The 22,845-nt window shown below is 43.0% G+C and overlaps 4 protein-coding genes across 9 annotated transcripts; 3 read left to right on the top strand and 1 right to left on the bottom strand.

Annotated features, from left to right (window-relative positions):
- Nucleotides 1-1,067: 1,067 nt before the first annotated feature.
- On the bottom strand, nt 1,068-4,934 carry LOC127776352 (OVARIAN TUMOR DOMAIN-containing deubiquitinating enzyme 11-like). Of its 3 annotated transcripts, none has more exons than XM_052302713.1 (10): nt 4,716-4,934; nt 3,408-3,612; nt 3,065-3,138; nt 2,915-2,969; nt 2,540-2,614; nt 2,394-2,467; nt 2,268-2,316; nt 1,761-1,845; nt 1,597-1,653; nt 1,068-1,464 (listed from the first exon to the last, which is right to left on the bottom strand). In XM_052302713.1, exons 2-10 carry the CDS (start codon nt 3,576-3,578, stop codon nt 1,421-1,423), a joined length of 684 nt encoding a protein of 227 aa, XP_052158673.1. In that variant the 5' UTR covers nt 3,579-3,612; nt 4,716-4,934; the 3' UTR covers nt 1,068-1,420. The 3 variants fall into 3 exon arrangements, with proteins under 3 accessions (XP_052158673.1, XP_052158674.1, XP_052158672.1); XM_052302714.1 differs by having other exon boundaries at nt 3,408-3,579; XM_052302712.1 differs by having other exon boundaries at nt 3,408-3,623; nt 4,716-4,931.
- A 2,295-nt stretch (nt 4,935-7,229) lies between these two features.
- On the top strand, nt 7,230-13,295 carry LOC127776351 (protein REVEILLE 6-like). 4 transcript variants are annotated; one of them, XM_052302711.1, is made up of 9 exons: nt 7,230-7,643; nt 9,513-9,570; nt 10,168-10,291; nt 10,387-10,545; nt 10,638-10,742; nt 11,182-11,291; nt 11,804-11,863; nt 12,446-12,543; nt 12,627-13,295. In XM_052302711.1, the coding sequence occupies exons 1-9, from the start codon at nt 7,351-7,353 to the stop codon at nt 12,640-12,642; spliced, it is 1,023 nt and encodes a 340-aa protein (XP_052158671.1). In that variant the 5' UTR covers nt 7,230-7,350; the 3' UTR covers nt 12,643-13,295. The 4 variants fall into 4 exon arrangements, with proteins under 4 accessions (XP_052158671.1, XP_052158670.1, XP_052158669.1 ...); XM_052302710.1 differs by having other exon boundaries at nt 10,632-10,742; XM_052302709.1 differs by having other exon boundaries at nt 10,378-10,545.
- Nucleotides 13,296-13,603: 308 nt separating this feature from the next.
- Nucleotides 13,604-18,931, top strand: LOC127776349 (conserved oligomeric Golgi complex subunit 7). The gene is made up of 10 exons (XM_052302705.1): nt 13,604-14,138; nt 15,084-15,173; nt 15,279-15,398; nt 15,488-15,589; nt 15,677-15,927; nt 16,083-16,228; nt 16,396-16,594; nt 16,707-17,373; nt 17,699-18,031; nt 18,300-18,931. The coding sequence occupies exons 1-10, from the start codon at nt 13,851-13,853 to the stop codon at nt 18,579-18,581; spliced, it is 2,478 nt and encodes an 825-aa protein (XP_052158665.1). The 5' UTR covers nt 13,604-13,850; the 3' UTR covers nt 18,582-18,931.
- Nucleotides 18,932-19,225: 294 nt separating this feature from the next.
- On the top strand, nt 19,226-22,845 carry LOC127776350 (ATP-dependent zinc metalloprotease FTSH 2, chloroplastic). Its single transcript, XM_052302707.1, has 5 exons — nt 19,226-19,431; nt 19,971-21,113; nt 21,442-21,755; nt 21,856-22,096; nt 22,341-22,845. The coding sequence occupies exons 2-5, from the start codon at nt 19,980-19,982 to the stop codon at nt 22,680-22,682; spliced, it is 2,031 nt and encodes a 676-aa protein (XP_052158667.1). The 5' UTR covers nt 19,226-19,431; nt 19,971-19,979; the 3' UTR covers nt 22,683-22,845.

The following is a 22,845-nucleotide window of genomic DNA, read 5'->3' as shown; positions in this document are numbered from 1 at the left end:
GTTCTACCAGTATTAGAGCCCCTCTATTGTTTTCTCTACCAATTTTTGTCAAGGTTTGATGTAAATAAACTATTTACCACAACTCCCTTCATTTTGGTAAAACCCTGCCATCGTGTGTGACCCATTAGCATGTGTTTGGTTTCGGGACTAGGTGGGATGAGATGAAACCATCCCTGATTTTGGGGTTGGGATGATTCCACTCACATATTTGGTTTGTAGGATGGGACAATCCCAATTTTTTGTTTGGTTGAAGGGATGAGGGAGAGATGGGATGGACGCCGTTTGCCATCACCGTCAATGACCATCGACTGCGCCACCTGCATCCATGAGTGGAACAACCGGATCAAGCACAGCAGCAGCAGCAGGACGGCCACCACCGCCGGAGCACCCAACCCGCTGGCCCACCGTCGTCGCCACGGCTGGATCGGGAGATCCCCTGCGCCGGATCCGCCGCCGCCGCTCTCCCTACCTCCAAGTTTCGCCGCCGCCGAGTCCCCCGTCTCTGGATCCGCCGCCGCCGCCCTCCCTACCTCCAAGCTTTGCCGCCACTCGAGCCCGCCGCGTCGACATCACCACAGCTGCCGCAAACCGCTCTCGTCGAGCATCACGATGAGTGGCGGGATGGCGCCGAGCATCTCGCTCGCGGCGGCGACCGGTGTTGAGGCAAGGGGTTGTGGAGGAGCGCCAGCGGTCGCAGAGGTGGTGGCAGGCGGTCGTGGCGGAGCGCCGGCGGTCACGGAGGAGGCGGCGGGCGCGGGCGCGGACGAGCGCCGGCGGTCGCCGAGGAGACGCCGTGTGCTCCGTCCAAGTGGGACGAGCTCGTCCGCCCGATTTTGCCGGATGGGTTTGTCCCGGATCTGGGAGGAATATTCCTCTCTAGGGACCAACCCATCCCACTCGCCCCTCAACCAAACACCTCTAAAAGTGGGTTCATCCCATCCCATCCCATCCCATCAACCAAACACTACCTTAGAGATCCCACAAAACGCTTGCCAATGGTGTTGAATCTGTGCTTGTTTTTACCACTGAGAAATTCAGACTTCAGTTTAGCAAAACGATCTTTGGAATTCGAGAATTCAACTGAAGCTTATATATGGTAAAAAATCTAGCCAGCTCACATGATGATTTTACAAAGCAAGCACCTGGATAGATCACAATATACTATGCAAAAACAAAACTACATCTCGCCGGGTAGAACATGGGACTCATGGATCTGAAAGTTGCACAGTTCCAGGTGTTGTACCTTGCGAAACATACTACTGAAAGTTAAACTGTACATAAGCTCTTCTTTCAGGTTAGGGAATTGCAGTGCCGGCTGGGTTGCCATGGTAGTAAAACTAGTAAGCACCACAGATGCTGCTAACTTGAAGGGAAAAGAACTGCAGCAGCAGAAGCTCAAGGAAGCTCGAGGTGAGACGCCCTAGAACAACCAATGCTTCTTCTTGGTTTTGCGGGTTAAGAGATCTGCATTGTACATAACAGGAGCACATTCAGAACTAACAATGCAAAATATCATGGTAGTGATTGTTAAAATTTAATGATGTAAGAATCATAAGAGCAAATTCGATGTTCACAAAGTCTAAGAAAGACACTCACCGTCAGTTGCGTACAAGGAATTGTAGTGCACTTCACACCAGAAGCTTAGCCACAGCTCTACAAAATGCGGGTCATGCAAGAATCAGATACCATCGGTGAGATAAAAAGCGTCGCATGGAACTAAGTATGTGATGATCGGAGCAATACAGCATCCCAGTTCTCACCCCTTGTGGGAGTCACATCCCTGGGGACTATCTCAATTAAGCAGGTGTCTCTGAATGACGTCAGCAAACAAATTTTGGCACCAAACTGTGTACAATTGGAGATATAAAAGGGTGTTAGATGATCTAGAAACAACGGTAGGATGTCCAAGGTGACAGACTATGCGTTCATCTTGAATGACAGTTCAAATGGGGGTATATGAATATCAATACAAATTAAAATCTGACTGGTCACTTCTTCTTTATATGGTTCAACCAAACAGTATGAAACAATGACATGTTATCAAACAGGTAAACTGCAGGTATCTTCCTAAGGACATTATAATGGATGTTAGCCAGCAATAAGCCAATGATAATAAATATATGCATTTATCAGTTTCATTTGATGTCCTGAAGTAGGATTTAAGGTATAAACGATGAACAAGTTCAACAATCAGAAAGATCTGCATAAAAAAAGATGTATTCGCACAAACTATTCAACCATCATAACACCACAACAGCTAACATTACCCTGTCTGCAGCTGCTTGTAAAGTCAGATGATCCCCCCATTCCCCAGATCTGCAAGGTGATGGTTATGAAGTATGAGTAAGTAGGCCAAAAGTAATGGAAAAACTCTCCAGATGGTGGATTAGAACCTTTTCATTTTCTTCAAGTAGACTTTATATTCCATAGGTACATAGCTTTCATACTGTTTTCTGAATTCCTTGAGCTGAAAAACAGGGATAGTGTTTCAGCACAGTTGCATATTCATGACAGTGCATGATTGAGGCAAGAAATCCACCTGTTTCATGACTAACTTTCTCACATGTTTGTGATAATCGGGGTTGCGAAATATCTGGTCTGCCAAAGCTCGGAACTGTGACATATGGCATCAAGTGAAAAGGGAACAGGTTTAAGTACAGACTGGTGAAGGTGTAGTTCTACTAAACACCTCATAGTATCAGCTATAAAGATCAAACAACACAGACCACTTAATCTTCAAAAGAATGTAGGCCAATCTATTATTCACTATTCAGTATAAGATAATGGCAGCAGCCTTAAAACAGTAAATAAAAAAAATATCAGCTGCTTCAAAATGTTACTCTGAAATAGTGTAGATGATGTGGCACCGTATCTATAAATGAAATGATGATTTAGGTTCAATGGTAAAACAAACCTGACAATTTCCATCACCCTCTATTTGAAACTCGGCCAAACCATAATTTCCCAACCTGTCAAGAAGGATCAGGACAAATGAGAAGTATAAGAAAGCGCAATGGCCATACTGTTCTAGAGAGAGAGAGAGGGGGAGGTCTGTTTTTTTTACCTTTCCGACAATCTTTCATGATCCAAAGTTGCATTATCAAGATTAGGGATTTTTCCATTAACTCGAGGAGTGTGCTGCCATACATGAGGGCATTAGTAACTTGTCATAAAACTTAGCCGAAGGCACACTATTGTAAATTAAGAACTTTATTTTTTTATTTAACAATCTGCAGTTAAAAACTGTAATAATTATCGTATTAGTTATTATATTGAGTACTGTATTGCAATATTTATGTACAATTGAGAGAGAATTCCTATATTTAATCATGGTACAGCTCAAGATGAGTTCAAGGGAACAAATGCCAAGGGGGGGACAAAGAAAAATATTGATGACTGTATATTACCGGGATTGAACCCAATTGAGACAGGCGCCTTCCAAGACTATGCCCACTGTTGTTCTTTGCTTGGGCGAGGAGGCTACCTATAGTTATAGATACCTCCTCCTCGCTCTCCTGTGTACTGCTGCTGATGCTTGAGCTAGAGCTTTTACTAGTACTATCCTGCTGTTCCGACATCCTATCTCCAAATGGACATTGGCAGGGTCTTAGACTGATAAAAGGCTTCAAAGAAAACAAGTAGCAGAAAATTATTGTAGGAGTCCAGCAACATGCATTCGCATGATAAGAAAAAATTCAAAACAACTTGTAGCAACCAACAAGATGATAAAAACATTGCACTTCTTGCCTGATTGATATTAAGAGCTGCATCACATGTTCTAAGATGGAAACATGCAGTTATGTTTTAAAATTTTTGGACAGCAAATGTATACAGATCTTAACAACCCCTGTAAGGATATATTTCGATCACGTTTGAATTCCTTACATCTCATCACAATTAATGCCTAAAAACTAGGATCTTCTGGACACGGATTCCAATTCCAATCAGCAAATGACTTATGAAAGTGACTACCGATAATGGACTGGATAAGAAGCAAGCAGCAGTGTGTTTTCACAACTGCAAACCAAAGGAGGGTCCCTCCAACACAATCATCAGTGTGTATCTTTCAGTGTAATTGATCTGCCTCTAAAAGTTCCCAACTCCTATAACCTCTTTAACTCCATATTAGAATCCGAAAAATATAAACTGCTTTTCATCGAATCGAGGTGATCCGTTGGTACTTGGTAGAACGGTACTCAGAATGAGTGCTTTCTAAGGAATCGAACTGATCGACCAGTCAATAAAGAAACAAAGGAACACACCACATAGCTGATTAGTCGCAGATAAGCTAAACTTTTACATGCCCTGCCATTTGGGGACCAAAGTAACCGTCTTTTTTTTTTGCCAATAACCTCACCTGGGTAACCAACAGATTCCAAAAACAGATTTAGCCAATCAACTAATCGGATCTTGGATGAATCCATCTAAAGGGGCTTTTTTTTTCCTACCCAGTCCTAACTCAGAACACGACCACCTGGGGATCTTTACTCATCAGTGAAAATTGAACCCAAGAGATATCTATCAGATTGGATATATCAATCTAGAAAGAAAAAATCAATCCAATCAAAAGCAAGAAGCCACCCAAGAACCAGGAAACAAGTAAAACCTCATCAATCAGGTCGGCCAAACCCTGATGCTCATGGAGCCCAACTACGATCAATCAGCAACCCAGCTCACAGATCGGACGAGATGATCGGATGAGCGAGGAAACTTACTAGCTTCGTCGGATCAAAAGGCCACTCTCGCCGCGCCGCGCCGCGCGACAGGAGGGTCTCCGAGTTCAGTAGCTCACACTTGCTGTCGGGGCTCGAGCTGATGAGAGCGAAGGAGAGAGAGAAAGGCCATCTTTCCTACCCTTTCCTCTTCCCTTTTCTTTTGGTTTTTAAATTGGAAGAAGAAATTGTAACCAAACCCAGCAAAAGTTGCCTTTTTGCTGTTTTTCTATGACTATTTCCGTGGGTCGACCACCAAACTGATGACTATATTTTAAAAAAATCCAAAAATATCACTGCCTCCTTGGAGTTGAGTTATTGTCAGGCAGGCACAGGATTTTTCTTCCCCAGTGCTTATCTCACTCACCGCACAAGCACCATCACCTTTCTCTCTCTCTCTCTCTCTCTTTTTTATAAAATCTGCTTAGTACTGTACGGAGTACTAATTAGATTCTTTTTTTGCGGTTAAAAAATTCAGTAATAAGATAATTTGTGATACCTAATCTAAACACAGATTTGAGTTTGAGCGGCGGTTTTGGTGTATTTTGTCCTTTCACTGTTCTGAAGATCTTCAATGCTCATCACCCACTTGCATCTACCGGTCTGTCTCCATGCCCCTTCCCTTCTACTACTGTCGTACTCGGTACATCAGCAATTTCAGCAGTGAGCTCACAGGAAAATGTATATTCAGGATTTCAGGTGATTCAGAATTGCTGAGTCATCAATGGGACATAAACGCTTTCAGACTGATCGAGCTGTGCTATCAACCGCATTGATTTTGTGTGGGGAGAAGAAGCTGCAGGCTTAAACTTTCTGCAACAACAGGAATGCCACTGAAACTTTCTGCAATTCTGCTGTGTTCAAAGTAGTACTGTTCATGCAACAACCACATGTCTGAATCTGAGTATCTGACATTGAGAGGAGTAGAGGACGGTGCGGGTGACCGACAGCAACTTTCTATGACTGTGTTTAGATTCAAAATTTGGATACAAACTTCAATCCTTTTCCATCACATCAGACTGTCATACACACACAACTTTTTAGTCACATCATCTCCAATCTCCCATGTCAACCTTCTGGGAATAGGAAAAAGTTAAACTAGCAGGCAATCGAGACCCATTTGTACCAGCTTATACAGAGTAGTTCTGAATTGATAAGAGGCAGCGTGTTTTGTTGACAGTTTGAAGAGAAAGTAATGGCGAATTACAGTTTACTACTCCCTTCATAAAAAACGAATCCAGAACTGAATGTGACACATTCTAGTACAACAAATCTGAACAGAGATATGTCCAGATTCGTAGTACTAAAATATGTTGTACTATCTAGTATTAGGTTGGGTTTTTACAGAACAGAGGGAATACTTTGTAGTAAGCTATTTGTACTAGTACTGCTCCAAACAGAGGCAGCGTGTTTTGTTTGACATTGGCATAGCTTCAATTCTTATGGCCTTTTTTTGGGTTTAGGTTTTTAAGTTATCTTTTTTCTTGTATGATTTATAAACTGGTGAATAAAGTTTTGAGTTTAAGGGTGAAGTCATACATCTACTTTACATTAAAAAAATGCTTATCTAACTTAGTTTGTGGCTTAATGGTGTAAAAGTGATTTATGGCTTTGAAAAACCAAATGAAAAACCTGTTTTTCGTTCATGCTTAAATTTTATGGTTTATTATAAACTTAAACAAAGAGAACGTTAACGCTAGAAATCCTTAAAAGTTGAGCCGATGGTAGATCAAAGTAATTGAGAAATTTGTTTTGTTAGAGACAAGACATTTTGTTTATACCATAGATAAAAATAACTTTTATTTCATATATAAATTCGTTCCTGGTAAGAATGTCGTAAACTTGGAGCAATACCAAACGACAGGGTCACAGAGAAAAATCATTTCTCGCAAACTTCTCAAACTTCAACCAATCTAATATCCCGTTCGTTTCTGCTTTGGATTAAGATTAAAAGCGGGCATGTAAAACGAGAAAACTATAAACTTGAAAATAAATACATTTGATATTTTAAAGTAACCTTCATATAAAACTTTTTGTACGAAACATGTTGTTTATTAGTTTGAAAAGCGTGCTAATGGAAACCGTAGTAAAATGTTAATGAGAAAAAGAACACTACCTAATATTTGTGTGTTTAGTTTAGTTTTGGGCTCAAAATTTAGGCCCAAATCTGGCCTGCTCCTGTTCGGCCCATAAACAGCTTAGGCCTGCCTCCGAGGGAAGAGAAAAAAAAAAAGCTACACAGAGTAGTCAACCAATACTGCCCTGCACTCGTGTACAGTAGTACCACACAGGACACGTTCCACCGCAGCAGCACAAACTAATCATTCCGTGTGACACTGCGTGGGACGTGCCAGGCCTGCACAAAACCCAACCCAAACCCAACCAACTCCACCCCTCCCTCTCACTGACACGTGGGCCCTCCACGTCAGCCTCAGCCCCCCCTCTTGTGGCCAGCAACGAAGCGCCCCGAAGTATAAAGAAACATCCACATCGCGCACAGCACAGCGTCGCATTTCGCATTTTATTTTCTCTTCGCTTCGTCCCCCCGCATCGACACGCACGCACAAGCACCCAAACCCTAGCTCGCGGCCGCGGCGAATCCTGCGCGCGCGAGACAGAGGGAGCGAGACCCCGGCTGATGGTTTCGATGAGCACGACGCCCAATCCGATCGATGCCTCCGTCGTCTCCGCGGCCGCCGCCGTCGCGGGCGGCGGGGGAGGTGGGGATGGGGGAGGGGGAGGAGGAGGGAAGGAGAAGGAGAAGCAGGTGGTGGCTGCGCCGCTGCAGCCGCCGATGGCCGTGCCGGCACCGGCGGCGGCGGCGGCGATGGGGGAGGAGGCGAGGAAGGTGAGGAAGCCGTACACCATCACCAAGTCGAGGGAGAGCTGGACGGAGCCCGAGCACGACAAGTTCCTCGAGGCGCTGCAGCTGTGAGTGCCCCCAATTCTGCCCCCGTCTCTCGCTCTCCCTCTTATCTCTGCGCGCGCGCGGCGCGCCCCCCGTGGTTGGGGATAGTTTGGCGGCTTTCGTGCTGCTGTTTTTTTTTTATATAATCTTGTATGGTGGCGTCTGTGTCGTTGTGGAGTTTGGATGCGATTGTGCATCTGCTCCTCCTGCGAATGCTAACCCTGGGTAGTTTGAAAGACGGCCTTTTTGGAGGAGGTGTTCAATTGAGGATAGGTTTAGCCTGCTGGGTCGAATTGGGTGGTCGAATCTGTTGAACTGAGCACTCGTGGTTGGGAGGCACTACCTTCTAGGTCTCACATTTTGGGTAGACTATGATGTTTTGATTTTGGATTGATCTTTCAACTGAATTACGGTGCTAGAATTCATGCGGTCAGTAGGGGCCAGTAGCTTGACAGGCGTGCTTCTTTCATGCCTACTCCCTCCGTCCGAAAATAAACCAACTTTTGTATGTGAATATGGACATAGGCTATGTCTATATTCATTTACAAAAGTTGGTTTATTTTTGGAATAAAGTTGGTTTATTTTCGGACGGAGGAAGTACAATCTCGTTGTAGCTGTAGGAGTAGGGAGGTTTATGATATTCTGATCCTTGGATTTGTGAACCAAGTTGCTGGGTTTAATGTTGGGAAGAGTGCTGTTGGTATTATCTAAAAGTACCAGTGGTTATAGAATTTCCTGCATGTTAGGGTTACAATATTTATTTTTCCTGAACTCAATTAGCATCTGATGGTAGTTTAAAACAAGCATTTCATTGCTTCCTTTTTTATGTGGGATGATAGAGGTCGCTCTACCTGATAAACATTGTATTAATGGAAGTTAAAATGTGCTACAAAATGCCATGTAGGGCTAAACCAAAAAAGAAATAAAGGGATATAGGTGGTACAACCTGTACAGAAATTGAAAAGGTTATAAATAAGGGAAAGAGCAATATGCAATGATATCAAATGTTAGAATACCCACCTGTTAATAAGCATATAGTGTGGTTGTTTTGCTCAATAGATCCAAATGCAAGGGATCACTTGATGAATTTTGTTAGCAGGCGACAGATAACAGTTTTCATCCTGAAACAGTCCTTTATGTGAAGCAGATTGGCCCGAGTTGTTGCAAGCTTTGAACTTCCAATATCATACTTGTCAGGAATTCTAATAGGTTACCTGAACTGTTAGCTTTCTCGAGCATACCAAGTTTGTGCCATAGGCTTCCAGCAGTCTTGCATCTTAGTATTACTATTATGTAACCAGTTATTTGAAACGCTGGACAGTGTGGGTATTCATTCAGACCAGTTTTCCTTTGCACTAGGCTGATCTCTATAGGCTAGCCAAAGGAAAACATGACAGTAATGGGGATAGGTTGGATCGAGATGTTTTCAGTAGAAAGGTTTCTGTTAATGTCTCTTGTTGGTTGTTTTTGCATGGTAGGATTGGACACGGTAAAGGGTGCATCTTGGAATAATTCAGAGAAAAAATAGTTCTAAAATGTGGATGTGCTGGTTTGTTATCACTATCGACCTTTGAGATCTAACATTATTATTAGAGGATTGACAGATATTGACAGTGTGGGAACATACAACAGTAGTGGTAATCTTATTGAACTTGTAATTTGAATTAACGTGGGCCTGTTTATTTTATAAGACTTATATCTCTTAATGTTGCTGGTTACTGCTAAACTTTTCGAACTTAACTAGCTACATATCATACACATGGCTGTTAGGGTGACTTTTCTGTATAATTTATTTGATCGCTAAAATTTTCTTGTCGATTAATTGTAATTAGGGTGGTCAATGTTGTGTACACAACTCTTAAATGTGCTTCCTTTTCTTTTGTTTGATTTAGGTTTGATCGTGATTGGAAAAAGATTGAAGCATACGTTGGCTCAAAAACTGTGATACAGGTATGGTTCATAGCTACCTTTCTAGTTAACGTTTTCATTCTTCTCTGCTAGCCTTTGGAGTGGCGTGTTGATGTTTGATTTGAGGCGTTCTATATGTATCTGGTTGGCAGTGTCACACATCATTTGAAATTTATGCACGCCACATATTATTTGAAACACACCATTGTATTCTGTCTGTTAATTGTTGTCATTTTATTGGCTTATAGAATCTTATGCCTGATATGAAAATTGAAGCGCTATGCTTGAAGCCTTGGAATTTCACTTTCCTTCTTTTTTAAAAAAGAAACAGGCATTTCTGTGCAACTGTAAGCTATGCACCTAGTTCAAATATAGTTTCAAGTCAAATCAACTTGGATTACACTTCTCGAGCGCGAAGTTAAATTACATTTGCAAACTTGAAATATAGTAAGTGCTCATTAGCAGGCACTACTACCCTATGCTGAACGGTTGGGAGTATGACCATATTCTGGAAGTTCAAAATGCATATTAGTATCCTACAAGTTTAAAAGATGTTTTTTTTTGTGCCAATTAAAATGAAATGCTCCTACACCATTTTGGTTTCTCTCTGCAAAATCTAAAAAGCTGTTCTTTTGACAGATAAGGAGCCATGCACAAAAATACTTTTTGAAGGTTCAGAAAAATGGTACAGGTGAACATCTGCCTCCACCCAGGCCAAAGCGGAAGGCAGCTCATCCATATCCACAGAAGGCCTCTAAAAATGGTTTGTACTGCTCAGCAGCCTCAGTCTTGTAATATTTTTTGCCATCAACTATTTCTAGTTGGGAAGTAGTAATCGGAATTATTTAGCTTGTGCAGTTTCGCCAGCTGCTATATCACAACCCCCTCCTCTGGGGGAGCAAGGTTGTGTTATGTCCATGGATACATCTCCTGTCATCAGAAATACAAATCCCAGTGCTGTAGTACCCTCCTGGGACAATTCTATTGCTCAACCTTTAAGTGCAAGTCGCACGCAAGGTATGTTTACCTACTATGCTCATAAACCTCTGCCCAAAATTAATGAGAAAATCCAACAAATGCCATTGACGAACTATATTTGGCAGGTACAGGTGCTGTTGCTACAAATAACTGCTCTAGTAGCATAGAGAGTCCTTCTACTACTTGGCCAACTTCTGAAGCAGTTGAACAAGAAAATATGCTTCGACCACTACGTGGTGAGTTTCCTTTATTTAGTATACGGTTCGCAGACCTATCTTGGCAAATGCATGTTGATCAACAGCTTAGTTTGTATGTTGGACCAATGGTGTTGGAACTTAGTTAATGATTTGGTTCCACAAAGGCATCACATTTCATAATTGATGATCCCTGATGGGGGGTTTAGACTAGTCTTCTATAGTCAATGGAAACTAAGTTTCTCATGTTGTTTGCATGGTTGCAAGTAATCATCTACCTTTGAGGCCTGACTACTCACATACGTATAGTTTCACGTGTATTGAAATTTGAAAAATGTTATTTTGTCATGCAACAAGTCCTTGACTTACTTATTGTGAAATATTATATCATATTTAAGTTGTTAAATATTCCTTGAGGTAGGCTTCAGTGCTTTATTCCACTAATTCTTACAATTTTGTTCCTCTCTGGTTACACATGCAGCTATGCCAGATTTTGCACAAGTATACAGCTTTCTGGGAAGCATATTTGATCCAGATACTAGTGGGCATTTGCAGACTTTAAAGGCGATGGATCCAATTGATGTTGAAACGGTATGTTTCTTGAGATTTGAGATATAGTTTCTGAATGTTCTATGATTATATCGTATCCTTTTCCCAACACAGATATTCTTAATTTTGAAGTAGTGGAAATGTTAGACAGATGTGCATTTATGGGGCCCCAGTTGTAGAACAGCTGTAAAAGTTTCAGTGATACTAACATTTCACTTCACTATTGTTGTTCTTAGAAGCCTTTCTTTGTTCAGTAAGGCCAAAATAAGACTTTGCATTCTCTTCCATTCATAGCTCTTACCCTTAACTAAAAAATCATCTGCTGCAACTTTCCACATTTGAAAGAAGTTATTCGTATATTTTATGCTAAACACAGTAGGAATTCATTGTATCAATATATATATAGGTTGTCTCACCATTCTACTGCATTGGTTTTGATCAATTCATGTTCTTCTATTTTATGGACAACCGTACCATTGTTACTTCTAGTTTTTCTTCACATAACTATTTTATTTCACTTGCAATGAACACTGGTTGATCTGACAAATTGACAGGTACTACTGCTGATGAGAAATCTGTCCATGAACTTAACTAGCCCCAACTTTGCGGCACATGTAAGTTGTTCTGTTTCTGTATTTGTTCTCCACTGATATTATGCATCTTGTAGCTATCTAAACATGTTATGAGTAATTTAGAGTTTGAACTGTACTAGCGTTAAGGTTTGCCATTTTGGCTAGTTATTGTGGTTAGGGTTCTTGTTAGCTGAATTTGTGTTCGAAGTTTGGGGTAGCTAATAATGTTTTAAATAACAAACAATTGACTGGCTACTTTCATGATTACTGTGATCAGATTGCATCAGTTGCCTACCACATGCTTACTCTCATCCACCTGTGTTCTTCTGGATATCTAGTGTCAAGTTGACCGCATCCATGTCCTCTCAAACTTACTTTGCACTGAGGATTTGATCCTGATTGGGCTGGCTACAACAGCCATAGAAACTTTATACGGAACATTTCTTTTTCCTGAATAACTAAATAGGATATTATTATCATGGTTTCGCGGTATATAGTTTCTACAGATATGAAATGCATTAGCTATGTCAATAAGGGCATATTTTATGTTCTACACAACACTTGCATTTGACTTGGATTTGTTATAGTGCAATGCCCTGACATTTTGACTCTACCTGATTGCAGCTGAGCTTACTGTCATCATGTAATTCTGGTGGGGACCAAATTAAGTCTGAAGGCATGGAAAATCTTGGATCTCCACAGAGTTGCCATCTCCCTTTCATGTAATACTTCAGTTACTCTCACTTTCTAGGTGCTTATAACATGATTTTATCCCATCTTGCTGAAGCAACTTTTCTCACTCCAGGGTAACAAGTGAGTGAGGAAGAACTGCCTGTATGCGGACGAAGCTTCAGTTGTTTCCACAAGACGTTCTTGTGTTCTCTTTGTACTGGAGTTGTGGACGGCTGATCCGGCAGTTTACCAACGCTAGCACGTGTTGTGGCCGTGGCATCTGTATAGCTTCCAATAATGCTCTAACCCTAGGCTAGTTTTGCTCATCAATCATGTTCATGTAGATAGCCAGTTTTGTGTGCTCAGCAATTCTTTTTCCCTCGGGGTGGGGCATGGCTCGAAATGTTTTTGTATGTGTACATCTATGTATACATGTATGTAAATATGTGTGATCATGTAATGCTTAAAGATACTGTGACTGATTTGAGGTAATAATACAATAATCCAGTGGGGCACTCGGGTGTAGTCTCTAGTGCGCCCCACTGTTGTGAAATGTGAGCTCTGAAGTTGTGGACTATCTTCAAAGCTATGACTTAGTCGAGATATGTGTTCATCCCCAAGTAAATTTGAGTTTGCAGCTGGTATTGCGGGTGTGCTCAGTTAAGTAAACAACTATGGCTCACAGATCTGCTGTTGCACACTTGTACTACCCATCCCCAATGTACATTTTCGACACCTGTTTGTATCCGAAAACTGAATTGAAGTGTATTTTCATTTTATCTGAAACTGAAGTGCATCTTCATTTCTACCCTCATCATTTTGCTCTTTAGTTTACAAGTTGCGGTTAAAAATTGAAATTTCTAAACTTCATTTTAAATTATTTAAGGCGTCTTTTTCATCATCTTCTTTCTTCGACCTTGCCTTTAAGCTGCTAAAATTAGAAATATAAAATTCTGCTCTAAAATCATATTTTCATCACTAGAACTGATATAAAAGTTTTACATATAAATTATATTTTGGTTGATAATAAACATGATACTCCAGCTAGTAGAAACAAAGGCAGGCATAAATTTTGGAGGAAAAACCACTGTAAAATACACTCCGTCCCCCACAAGAGAACACGCCATTTTGGCAGGCGTTTTCCCCTCTGAACTCCAACGAGGTGATCCCTCCCATGGCGGCCGTTAGCTACGAGTAGCCGCGGAGACGGAAGACTCTCCCACCTAGCAAAAGGAGTACTAGTAGCAATCCAGCGAACTCAAAGCCACTCCTCCTCGTCTCCCTCGCCCAAGTCCACGGCGAGCCGCAGCGGCGGCGGCGGAGGAGGAGGCGCAGCGAGTGGGAGGGGAGGCGGAAAATGGTGGTGGTGGACGCGTCGGAGTTCGGGGCGGAGGGGTTCGACCCGAAGCGGTGGATCAACGCGGCGCTGGACGCGCGCCACCCGTCGGAGCCGCTCGACCGCTTCCTCGCCGACGCCGAGGAGCGCCTCCGCTCGGCCGCCGACGACGCCGCGGCAGCGCTCGAGCGGGACAGCGCCGACGCGCTCCGCCGCGTCCCGCTCGCCTGCCGCGACGCGCTCCGCCTCCGCGACGACGCCGTCTCGCTCCGGTCCCATCTCGCCTCCGTCCTCCAGTCGCTCTCCCAGGTGCGCCCCCGCTCGCCTGCTAGTTGGATCTAGATCTCACAGTTCATTCGTGCATAATTGTACGTGTATCACGCGAAACCCAGATCATTGAGGATTACGAACTTGCGATAATAGTTGGTGCGAATGATCAAATGATGAAGCAATTTGGCACAATAGGTTTTAGTTTGATTCATTTATGCGTATGATTCAGCCTCTGGCCGCTTTTAGTACCCCTCTTTTTCACTTGGATCTGGATCTCACGTACTGTATTTGGTCATGTCAATTTTATCCTTGTACGCTTTGCATTGAACAGTGCGTACAGCTAGAACTGTATTTAGTCATGTCAATTTTATCGTTGTACGCTTTTATCAAATGAGACGTTAATTTGATCATCTCTGTTGACTGAAACTGATGTCAGAATTTGCGTGGGCTTGGCAAAACCAAGCTGGAGCTCTGTTGGCAAAATCCTTGCATGTGTCGGGATGTTATAATGCTGTGTACTTATGCAATGCAGTCATGTGCATGTAAACTTTTAGTTTGCTGTAGAGGACATTCAAATCCAGCAGCTCAGTGATGCCCATAAAACTATGCCTATACCATTATAATGGAATACCGTCGCTTATATCGTTTAGTTCATATAGGTGATAGGTCAGGATGCTACATCAAATTGCAAGCAAAACATTTTCTCCTGTAGCATGTACTTCTTGTTACTTGTAGCGTTATATTCTCATAGCATTTAGCTTGACATTTCGTAGAATAAACTGGAATGAATTGCTAGCACTAGAACTTTTTTTTTGGACTGAGTGATTCCTTCTTTCTAATGGCCAATGCTGAATACTGGGTGTTACTGAATGAAATATGACATACATATGCATGTATGATCAACTAACTAGGTATTCAGTCCCATCTACATTTCATAAATTCTGTAGGTAGCTAAGTACTGATGATGATGATTTCTTCAATCAGGCTGAGGGCTCATCTGCAGAGTCAATAACTGCGCTAGCACGAATTGATACTGTGAAACAACGCATGGAAGCGGCGTATGCAACATTACAGGTAAGTTGTATGTGGACTATGGTGCATGTTACTGAAGTGAATGCTTCACTCACAGTGGTAGGTTATCTTTTAATAGATTTAACAGCTTGTTGGTTGGAATGGCAGGATGCGGCTGGACTAGCTCAGTTGAGCCAAAGTGTCGAGGATGTATTTTCTAGTGGTGATCTTCCAAAAGCTGCAGAAACCCTGGCAACCATGAGACATTGCTTGTCGGCAGTTGGTGAGGTATTGTACTCTCTCACACAAACATGCACAGTACACTGTAATTTATATACAGAAGCTATTTGTTTTGCTTATGTAAAAGTTGCTTTCAGGTTGCAGAGTTCGCTAATGTGAGAAAGCAGCTTGAAGTATTGGAAGAACGGCTAGATGACATGGTTCAACCTCGTTTGGTGGATGCACTTTCTAACTGCAAGGTTTTTCTTACTAATCTCATTTATATTTGTCAAACAGTAGTACAGGCATCTCTATTTCATCTAAAGCCTACAAATTTCGGTTGGAAGGTCGATGCTGTGCAAGATCTTCGTGGAATACTGATACGTATTGGCAGATTCAAGTCACTGGAGGTGCAATATACTAAGATCCATGTCAAGCCTCTAAAGAAACTTTGGGAAGATTTTGATCTAAAACAGAGAGCTAAGCGGGTAGAGATGGAGAAGTATGGTGGAGAAAGCATAAACAGTCTCTCATTTGCTAGCTGGCTTCCAAATTTCTATGATGAGACACTACTTTACCTTGAACAAGAATGGAAGTGGTATGTTCATTGTACCCTGTTGTCTTTTGTTCTGAATCAGCAATGTTTGCCCTTGTAAACAGAAGCCAGTTTTTGGCAGCATCTTTTAGCTGTATTCGGACAATATTTTTGCTCCACCAAAAATTAATGGATGTCCTACAATGCTAATGCTGAAGGTGCCTGACTGCTTTCCCTGAAGAATACAAATCACTAGTCCCAAAAGTACTTGTTGAAACCATGAGTGAGTTGAATTCAAGCTTTGTCTCTCGTGTCAACCTAGCAACTGGAGATGCTGTTCCTGAAACTAGATCTGTTGCAAAAGGTAATGCATAAACTTCTCGTATTATTTAATTTTTGTATGTCTATACTAATTTCATGATTGAATTACATGTTTTATTTTTCTCTGTTCAATTAAAAAAGGATATTACTTGTTTGCCACATATGAGTACTTTCGTAACAATAAATTGATTTTATGTCCTCTGTACCCAGGTATACTAGATGTTCTATCAGGTGACTTGCCAAAAAGTACCAAATTGCAGAATAAGCATCTTGGAGCACTGATCGACCTGCACAACATGACGGGCACTTTTGCTCGGAACATCCAACATTTATTTTCAGAGTCAGATCTTGTAGTTCTGCTGAATACATTGAAAGCTATTTACTCCCCATATGAGACTTTTAAAGCAAGGTAAAAAAAAACTTGTGAAAAATTCTGTTGCATGCAGTTAACTGCATTGGTGAGATTTTTTTTTTGTTGCTATTGCTGTAGTACTCAGCCAGTGGTGTTTCATGCTATGTAGGTATGGACAAATGGAGCGTGCTTTACTTTCTGCTGAGATGGCTGGTATAGATATCCGTGGGGCCATTGCTCGTGGTGTGGGTGCACAGGGTATAGAGCTGAGTGAAACTGTTCGTAGAATGGAGGAATCCATCCCACAAATTATAGTGCTTCTTGAAGCAGCTGTCGAGAGATGCATTAGTCTTACTGGTGGTTCAGAGGCAGATGAACTGGTATTGGCTCTAGATGACATTATGCTGCAGTACATATCGAACCTACAAGAAACTTTAAAATCCCTTAGGATTGTATGTGGGGTGGATAATACTGCACATAGTGATTCCTCTAAAAAGGAAGCAGGACTAGAGAAAAAAGAAGCACAACGATTGGTCGATGTCTCTGAAGAGGAAGAATGGTCTATTGTCCAGGGTGCTTTGCAGATTCTTACAGTTGCTGATTGCCTAACTAGCAGAACCTCCGTTTTTGAAGCTTCTTTAAGGGCTACTCTTGCCAGGATTGGAACCAACTTTTCTATTTCTGGTTTTGGTTCTAGCCTAGATAAATCAACTGCAGCAAATGGTGATGAGAATGCAGAAGTGCCTATCACAGGGAGGGCAGCACTTGATATTGCAGCTATTCGCCTCACCGATCTACCAGACAAGTCTAAGAAGCTCTTCACTGTACTAGAACAGGCAAGTTATATATTTTTAAATTATCTTGCTAGTGTCACAACACTAGAGTTATCAAATGTTTCTCTGATTGTTCTAGGTCTTTTAGCAAGTCCATGATTTGTTTGAACAGCCTGATTGCAAACTTAGGTGGTAGTATTAAGCTAGATTATCTGGGTTTATAGGAAATTCGGAGATCTTTTTTAGCTTTCCTTTTCTATTATGCATTTTTTTAAGCTACTCATATGTGGCATAGAACCTATTTTTTGGCCTACAATTTCCCAAGTACCACAAGTAACTCTTTGTTTGTCTTCATGGCTAATTTAAAGATAACATTTCTGTTATACAGTCAAAAGATCCAAGGTTCCATGCTCTACCTCTGACATCACAAAGAGTTGCGGCCTTCTCAGACACAGTAAATGAACTCGTCTATGATGTGCTCATATCTAAAGTCCGACAGCGTCTCAATGAGGTTGCTCGCCTCCCAATTTGGTCATCGGTGGAGGAACAGGGTGGCCTTCCCCTTCCAAGCTTCAGTGCCTACCCGCAGGCATATGTGACCAGTGTCGGGGAGTATCTCCTAACTTTACCCCAGCAGTTGGAGCCACTTGCAGAAGGTATCTCAGGCGGTGAGGCTGGCAACGAGGAGGCTCAGTTCTTCGCTACTGAATGGATATTTAAGGTAATATATTCAAAGCATTTTTTTTTCATCATGCTGCGTACATTCGCAAGTCGCAACATGCCATCAACAAAACCATATTCATACTTCACATTGTGCAACTTTCGCAAATTCTGTACAGAAGAGTCAACCATTTAGAATTACATGCATTGCAACTGAATAGAACATTACATAAAACCCCAATAATCTGATCACAACACAAACACCAAACCCAATCTTTTGATGAATTAATCTAGAACTGTTTCTGATCTCTGTTTCCATGATGAACCAGGTCGCCGAAGGCGCCACCGCGTTGTTCATGGAGCAGCTGCGAGGGATCCATTACATCACCGACCGAGGCGCGCAGCAGCTGGCGGCGGACATAGAGTACCTGAGCAACGTCCTCTCGGCGCTGTCCATGCCGATCCCACCCTTCCTCGCCACCTTCCACACCTGCATCTCCACCCCGAGAGACCAGGTCCGCGACCTCATCAAGTCTGACGGCGGCAGCCAGCTCGACCTCCCCACCGCTCATCTGGTCTGCAAGATCCGGCGCATCTCGTCATCAGATTAGTGAAACACAAAGGTTGCCTTGGTTTGTTCACGCCCTGTAACATCGTGTGCATCCATCCCTCCACCGTTTTCCCACATCCTGAGCAAACTGATCCTGCCGACGAGTGGTTGACAGTTTGACATGTGCTTGTAATTCTTTACCATTCTGCATCTTGGCTACAGAGTTTTGCCTGTGTAATCGTATTCCTTACAGATAGAGAATAATCATTAGTATATCATCATAGAAGAAAATTCTACACTATGTGTAAATTCGACGAGGAAAAAAATTCAGTCGGCAGGTCGTGCAAGGGAAATGGACGGCTCTGGCTTTGTTTACCCAATAACTAATGTTGGCAGCAACTTAGTATGTCATATTGCCATGCTCTGACCAGTGTGTCGCCTTCACATCTCCAGGATTCCAAGCAGTCCAATCTTGCGTGAGCCGTGAGTCCAGCAGCCACGACACTACAAGCCATCGGAGGAAAACCCCACTGGCTACGAAAATGGCACGCAAAAAATACGAGCCATTTGCCAATTTCACCAGGACGGAGAGATATTTCACTTCGTCTCCATGGGCTTTGGCATCCGTCTATGTGGGCTCATCTCTTCCTTATCGACGCTGTGGGCACGGAGGCGGCCACGTCGCCCCCATCCCCCTCTCCTCCTCTTCCTCCCCAAATCCCCACGCAACTGCGCACCGGAGAGAGAGAGAGAGGCCAAGCGAGCGGAGGAGGAAAAATCAATCTGCCGCTACCCTCCTCGTCGGTGTCGGGCTATTTATACACTCCACTCCCTCCTCCCTCCCCTTCCTAGTTCGGCCCACTCCCCCCCCCCCCCCCTCTCCCCTCCACGCCCCGCTCCGATCCACTCAGGTGCGTGCTCGTTTGCTTTGGATTCAGTGCTTCCCTTTACGATTTCGCTTGCGTGCGTGGGTGCGTGCGTCTGGTTCTGTTTCTAGCTTGAATCCAGTGTGTAGGTGTGTGGCGTTTGGTCTCTGATGCGATGCGGATGTTCTGTTTGTTAGCCAGTATGCTTTTCGGAATTTCGAGTACTGGTCTAGCTTTTTACTGGTAAAGATGGTGGGACTGAGATCGTTAGCGTGTTCGTTCCAATCGATAGGTTAATCAGCAAGTAGAAGCTACGGTGAGCTACTGAATTCGGGTTTCATACTGGTTTGGGGATGATGGTTGTAGCTGTTTGTAGTTCGAGAAGGGATTACAATAGCTTCTACTTGTAGGGGTGATTGTGAAGAGATGCTTTACCTTTGTTCTTGAATACTTACGGTAGGACAGCTTGCTAGTTACAGCTAAGTTGGATTGATATGAAGTGATTAGCTTAGTTGAAGTATCGGATGAAGCAATTTCTGCCATACAACACTTTGACAAGATCTCCCTTTCATTACTTTTAACAGTGAGCGAAGATGGCTCCAACATCCATGAGCCTTGCTGCAAAGACGCCGCTTCCCTTCTCGACACTTCCTTCGAGTGGCGTTGCACAGAGGCCAGTTTCTGTGACTGCCTCCCTCGAGCACAAGACTAATGATGCCAGAAGGAAGTTCCTAAAGCTCGCGCTTGGGAACCTCGGGGTCGGGCTTCCCACCTTGTTGGGTGCTAAGAGAGCTCTTGCTGAAGAGCAAGGTGTCTCGTCGTCGAGAATGTCTTACTCGAGGTTCCTTGAGTATCTAGACAAGGACAGAGTGAAGAAGGTTGATTTGTTTGAGAATGGCACGATTGCCATTGTAGAGGCTATTTCTCCTGAGCTCGGCAACCGTGTGCAGAGAGTTCGTGTGCAGCTTCCTGGTCTAAGCCAGGAGCTTCTCCAGAAGTTGAGGGAAAAGAATATCGATTTTGCTGCACACAGCAACCAGGAGGACTCTGGTTCTCTTCTGTTCAACCTGATCGGAAACTTGGCTTTCCCACTTATCCTTATTGGTGGTCTATTTTTGCTGTCAAGAAGAGCACAAGGTGGCCTTGGTGGACCTAACGGTCCTGGCTTTCCTCTTGGTTTTGGTCAATCTAGGGCCAAGTTTCAGATGGAACCCAACACTGGTGTTACATTTGATGATGTTGCTGGTGTCGATGAAGCAAAGCAAGACTTCATGGAAGTGGTTGAGTTCTTGAAGAAACCAGAAAGGTTCACCGCTGTTGGTGCTCGCATCCCTAAGGGTGTTCTGCTTGTTGGTCCTCCTGGAACTGGTAAGACTTTGCTTGCCAAGGCTATTGCAGGGGAAGCTGGTGTGCCGTTTTTCTCGATATCAGGATCTGAGTTTGTGGAGATGTTTGTCGGAGTTGGTGCCTCCCGGGTTCGTGATCTCTTCAAGAAGGCAAAGGAGAATGCTCCTTGCATAGTATTTGTTGATGAAATTGATGCTGTTGGGAGGCAAAGAGGGACAGGTATTGGTGGTGGAAATGATGAAAGGGAGCAGACTTTGAATCAGTTGCTGACTGAGATGGATGGTTTTGAGGGGAACACTGGAATCATTGTTATTGCTGCCACCAACAGGGCTGATATCCTGGATTCTGCTTTACTCAGACCTGGACGTTTTGACAGACAGGTTAGTTTTTATCCACTGAACATTCTTTTGGATGTGAACATCTGTTGTATTCTAGTTTTTAACTCATTCAATTGTGACACAATTAAGTAAAAATGTTTCAGCTATAGCGTTTACCTTTGTTCTGTATTATTGAAGTTCTCACGTGGTTTTAGGCTAGAAGTCCAATAAATACTCGTTCTTGGTTGTAGCTTACTCACGCAATCAGTTTGGATGCTTTTGGTTTCGAGCTTGAGTTATCTTTGAGTGTTCTCAAAGTTAGAATTTTGTTATCCTCATATGTCCAAAACCTTGCTAACATTATGGATATACCTTTTAACTTGTTGCACAGGTAAGTGTTGATGTTCCTGATGTACGCGGAAGGACAGAGATTCTTAAGGTGCACGGTAGCAACAAGAAGTTCGATACTGATGTCTCTCTTGAAGTCATAGCAATGAGAACACCTGGCTTTAGTGGAGCAGACTTGGCAAATCTTCTAAATGAAGCAGCCATATTAGCGGGCCGACGTGGTCGGACAGCAATTTCCTCAAAGGAGATTGATGATTCAATTGACAGAATAGTGGCTGGTATGGAAGGAACTGTGATGACAGATGGGAAGAGCAAAAGTCTTGTTGCTTACCATGAAGTTGGGCATGCAATTTGTGGGTAAGAGATAATCTGCATATTTGCTAACTGTGCTTTTGTTTATTACTTGCATATCAAAATTTCGTGCAACTATTCATATCTGGAAATGTATTCTTTGTAGAACTTTGACGCCTGGCCACGACCCTGTCCAAAAGGTTACTTTGATCCCGAGGGGTCAAGCTCGTGGTCTCACATGGTTCATTCCAATGGACGACCCAACGCTCATCTCCAGGCAACAACTGTTCGCCAGAATTGTTGGTGGCCTTGGCGGTCGTGCTGCTGAGGAGATCATTTTTGGGGAGCCTGAGGTGACCACAGGAGCTGCTGGTGACTTGCAGCAAATTACTGGCCTAGCCAAGCAGGTACGCTATATTTCTATTCTAGAACTTTGCTAATTGATCTACAGAAACTTTGAAGCAGTAGACTATGTAATCTGTTCTGCTTCTGCACCTTTTATAACTTACAAACCAGTCTGGAGGATAAATTTGCTGCAAAATAACATGCTAGAAAAACTGACAGCATTTACATATATATTAAACATCTGTTCTTAGTCCTTCCCCTTTCTTTCTTTTGCTAATTACACCTGGGGTCACAATGCTTCTGCAGATGGTGGTTACATTCGGTATGTCGGACATCGGTCCGTGGTCGCTAATGGACTCAGGAGCTCAGAGCGGCGATGTCATCATGAGGATGATGGCAAGGAACTCCATGTCGGAGAAGCTCGCGGAGGACATCGATACCGCTGTGAAGCGGTTGTCCGATGAGGCCTACGAGATCGCTTTGAGCCAGATCAGGAGCAACCGGGAGGCCATGGACAAGATCGTGGAGGTGCTCCTTGAGAAGGAGACATTGAGTGGTGACGAGTTCAGGGCGATTCTCTCCGAGTTCACGGAGATCCCTGTCGAGAACCGGGTTCCCCCAGCCACGCCAGCAGCTCTCCCTGCCTAAATCCCACTAGTTTTGTAGGAATGGAACATGTTGTAAGATGTTCATATTTTCGATTCTTGGTGTACACTAACTTTACTTTGCCGGCCGGATTTTTTGGCATACTACATGTAACTTACTCTTGGTTAATTATAAAATGTAATTAGCTGAAAAAGGTTTCTTGCAA

This window comes from Oryza glaberrima, chromosome 6, assembly GCF_000147395.1.
Source record: "Oryza glaberrima chromosome 6, OglaRS2, whole genome shotgun sequence".
In the NCBI taxonomy this organism is placed as follows: Eukaryota; Viridiplantae; Streptophyta; class Magnoliopsida; order Poales; family Poaceae; genus Oryza; species Oryza glaberrima.
The sequence above is the reverse complement of the archived record's forward strand: the minus strand, read 5'-3'. Positions and strand labels throughout refer to the sequence as shown.

Excerpts from the sequence above, each read along its gene's own strand:
- LOC127776352 (XM_052302713.1), bottom strand. The coding sequence starts at position 3,578 with ATGTCGGAACAGCAGGATAGTACTAGTAAAAGCTCTAGCTCAAGCATC. Across the intron at positions 3,139-3,407 it reads CTCAATTGGGTTCAATCCCG|CACACTCCTCGAGTTAATGG; the intron begins GTAATATACAGT and ends CATGTATGGCAG. Across the intron at positions 1,465-1,596 it reads TTCCTTGTACGCAACTGACG|ATCTCTTAACCCGCAAAACC; the intron begins GTGAGTGTCTTT and ends TGTACAATGCAG.
- LOC127776351 (XM_052302708.1), top strand. The coding sequence starts at position 7,351 with ATGGTTTCGATGAGCACGACGCCCAATCCGATCGATGCCTCCGTCGTC. Across the intron at positions 9,571-10,167 it reads GCTCAAAAACTGTGATACAG|ATAAGGAGCCATGCACAAAA; the intron begins GTATGGTTCATA and ends TTCTTTTGACAG. Across the intron at positions 11,864-12,445 it reads GCCCCAACTTTGCGGCACAT|CTGAGCTTACTGTCATCATG; the intron begins GTAAGTTGTTCT and ends ACCTGATTGCAG.
- LOC127776349 (XM_052302705.1), top strand. The coding sequence starts at position 13,851 with ATGGTGGTGGTGGACGCGTCGGAGTTCGGGGCGGAGGGGTTCGACCCG. Across the intron at positions 15,174-15,278 it reads CGGCGTATGCAACATTACAG|GATGCGGCTGGACTAGCTCA; the intron begins GTAAGTTGTATG and ends TTGGAATGGCAG. Across the intron at positions 18,032-18,299 it reads CTACTGAATGGATATTTAAG|GTCGCCGAAGGCGCCACCGC; the intron begins GTAATATATTCA and ends ATGATGAACCAG.
- LOC127776350 (XM_052302707.1), top strand. The coding sequence starts at position 19,980 with ATGGCTCCAACATCCATGAGCCTTGCTGCAAAGACGCCGCTTCCCTTC. Across the intron at positions 21,756-21,855 it reads GTTGGGCATGCAATTTGTGG|AACTTTGACGCCTGGCCACG; the intron begins GTAAGAGATAAT and ends TATTCTTTGTAG. Across the intron at positions 22,097-22,340 it reads TTACTGGCCTAGCCAAGCAG|ATGGTGGTTACATTCGGTAT; the intron begins GTACGCTATATT and ends ATGCTTCTGCAG.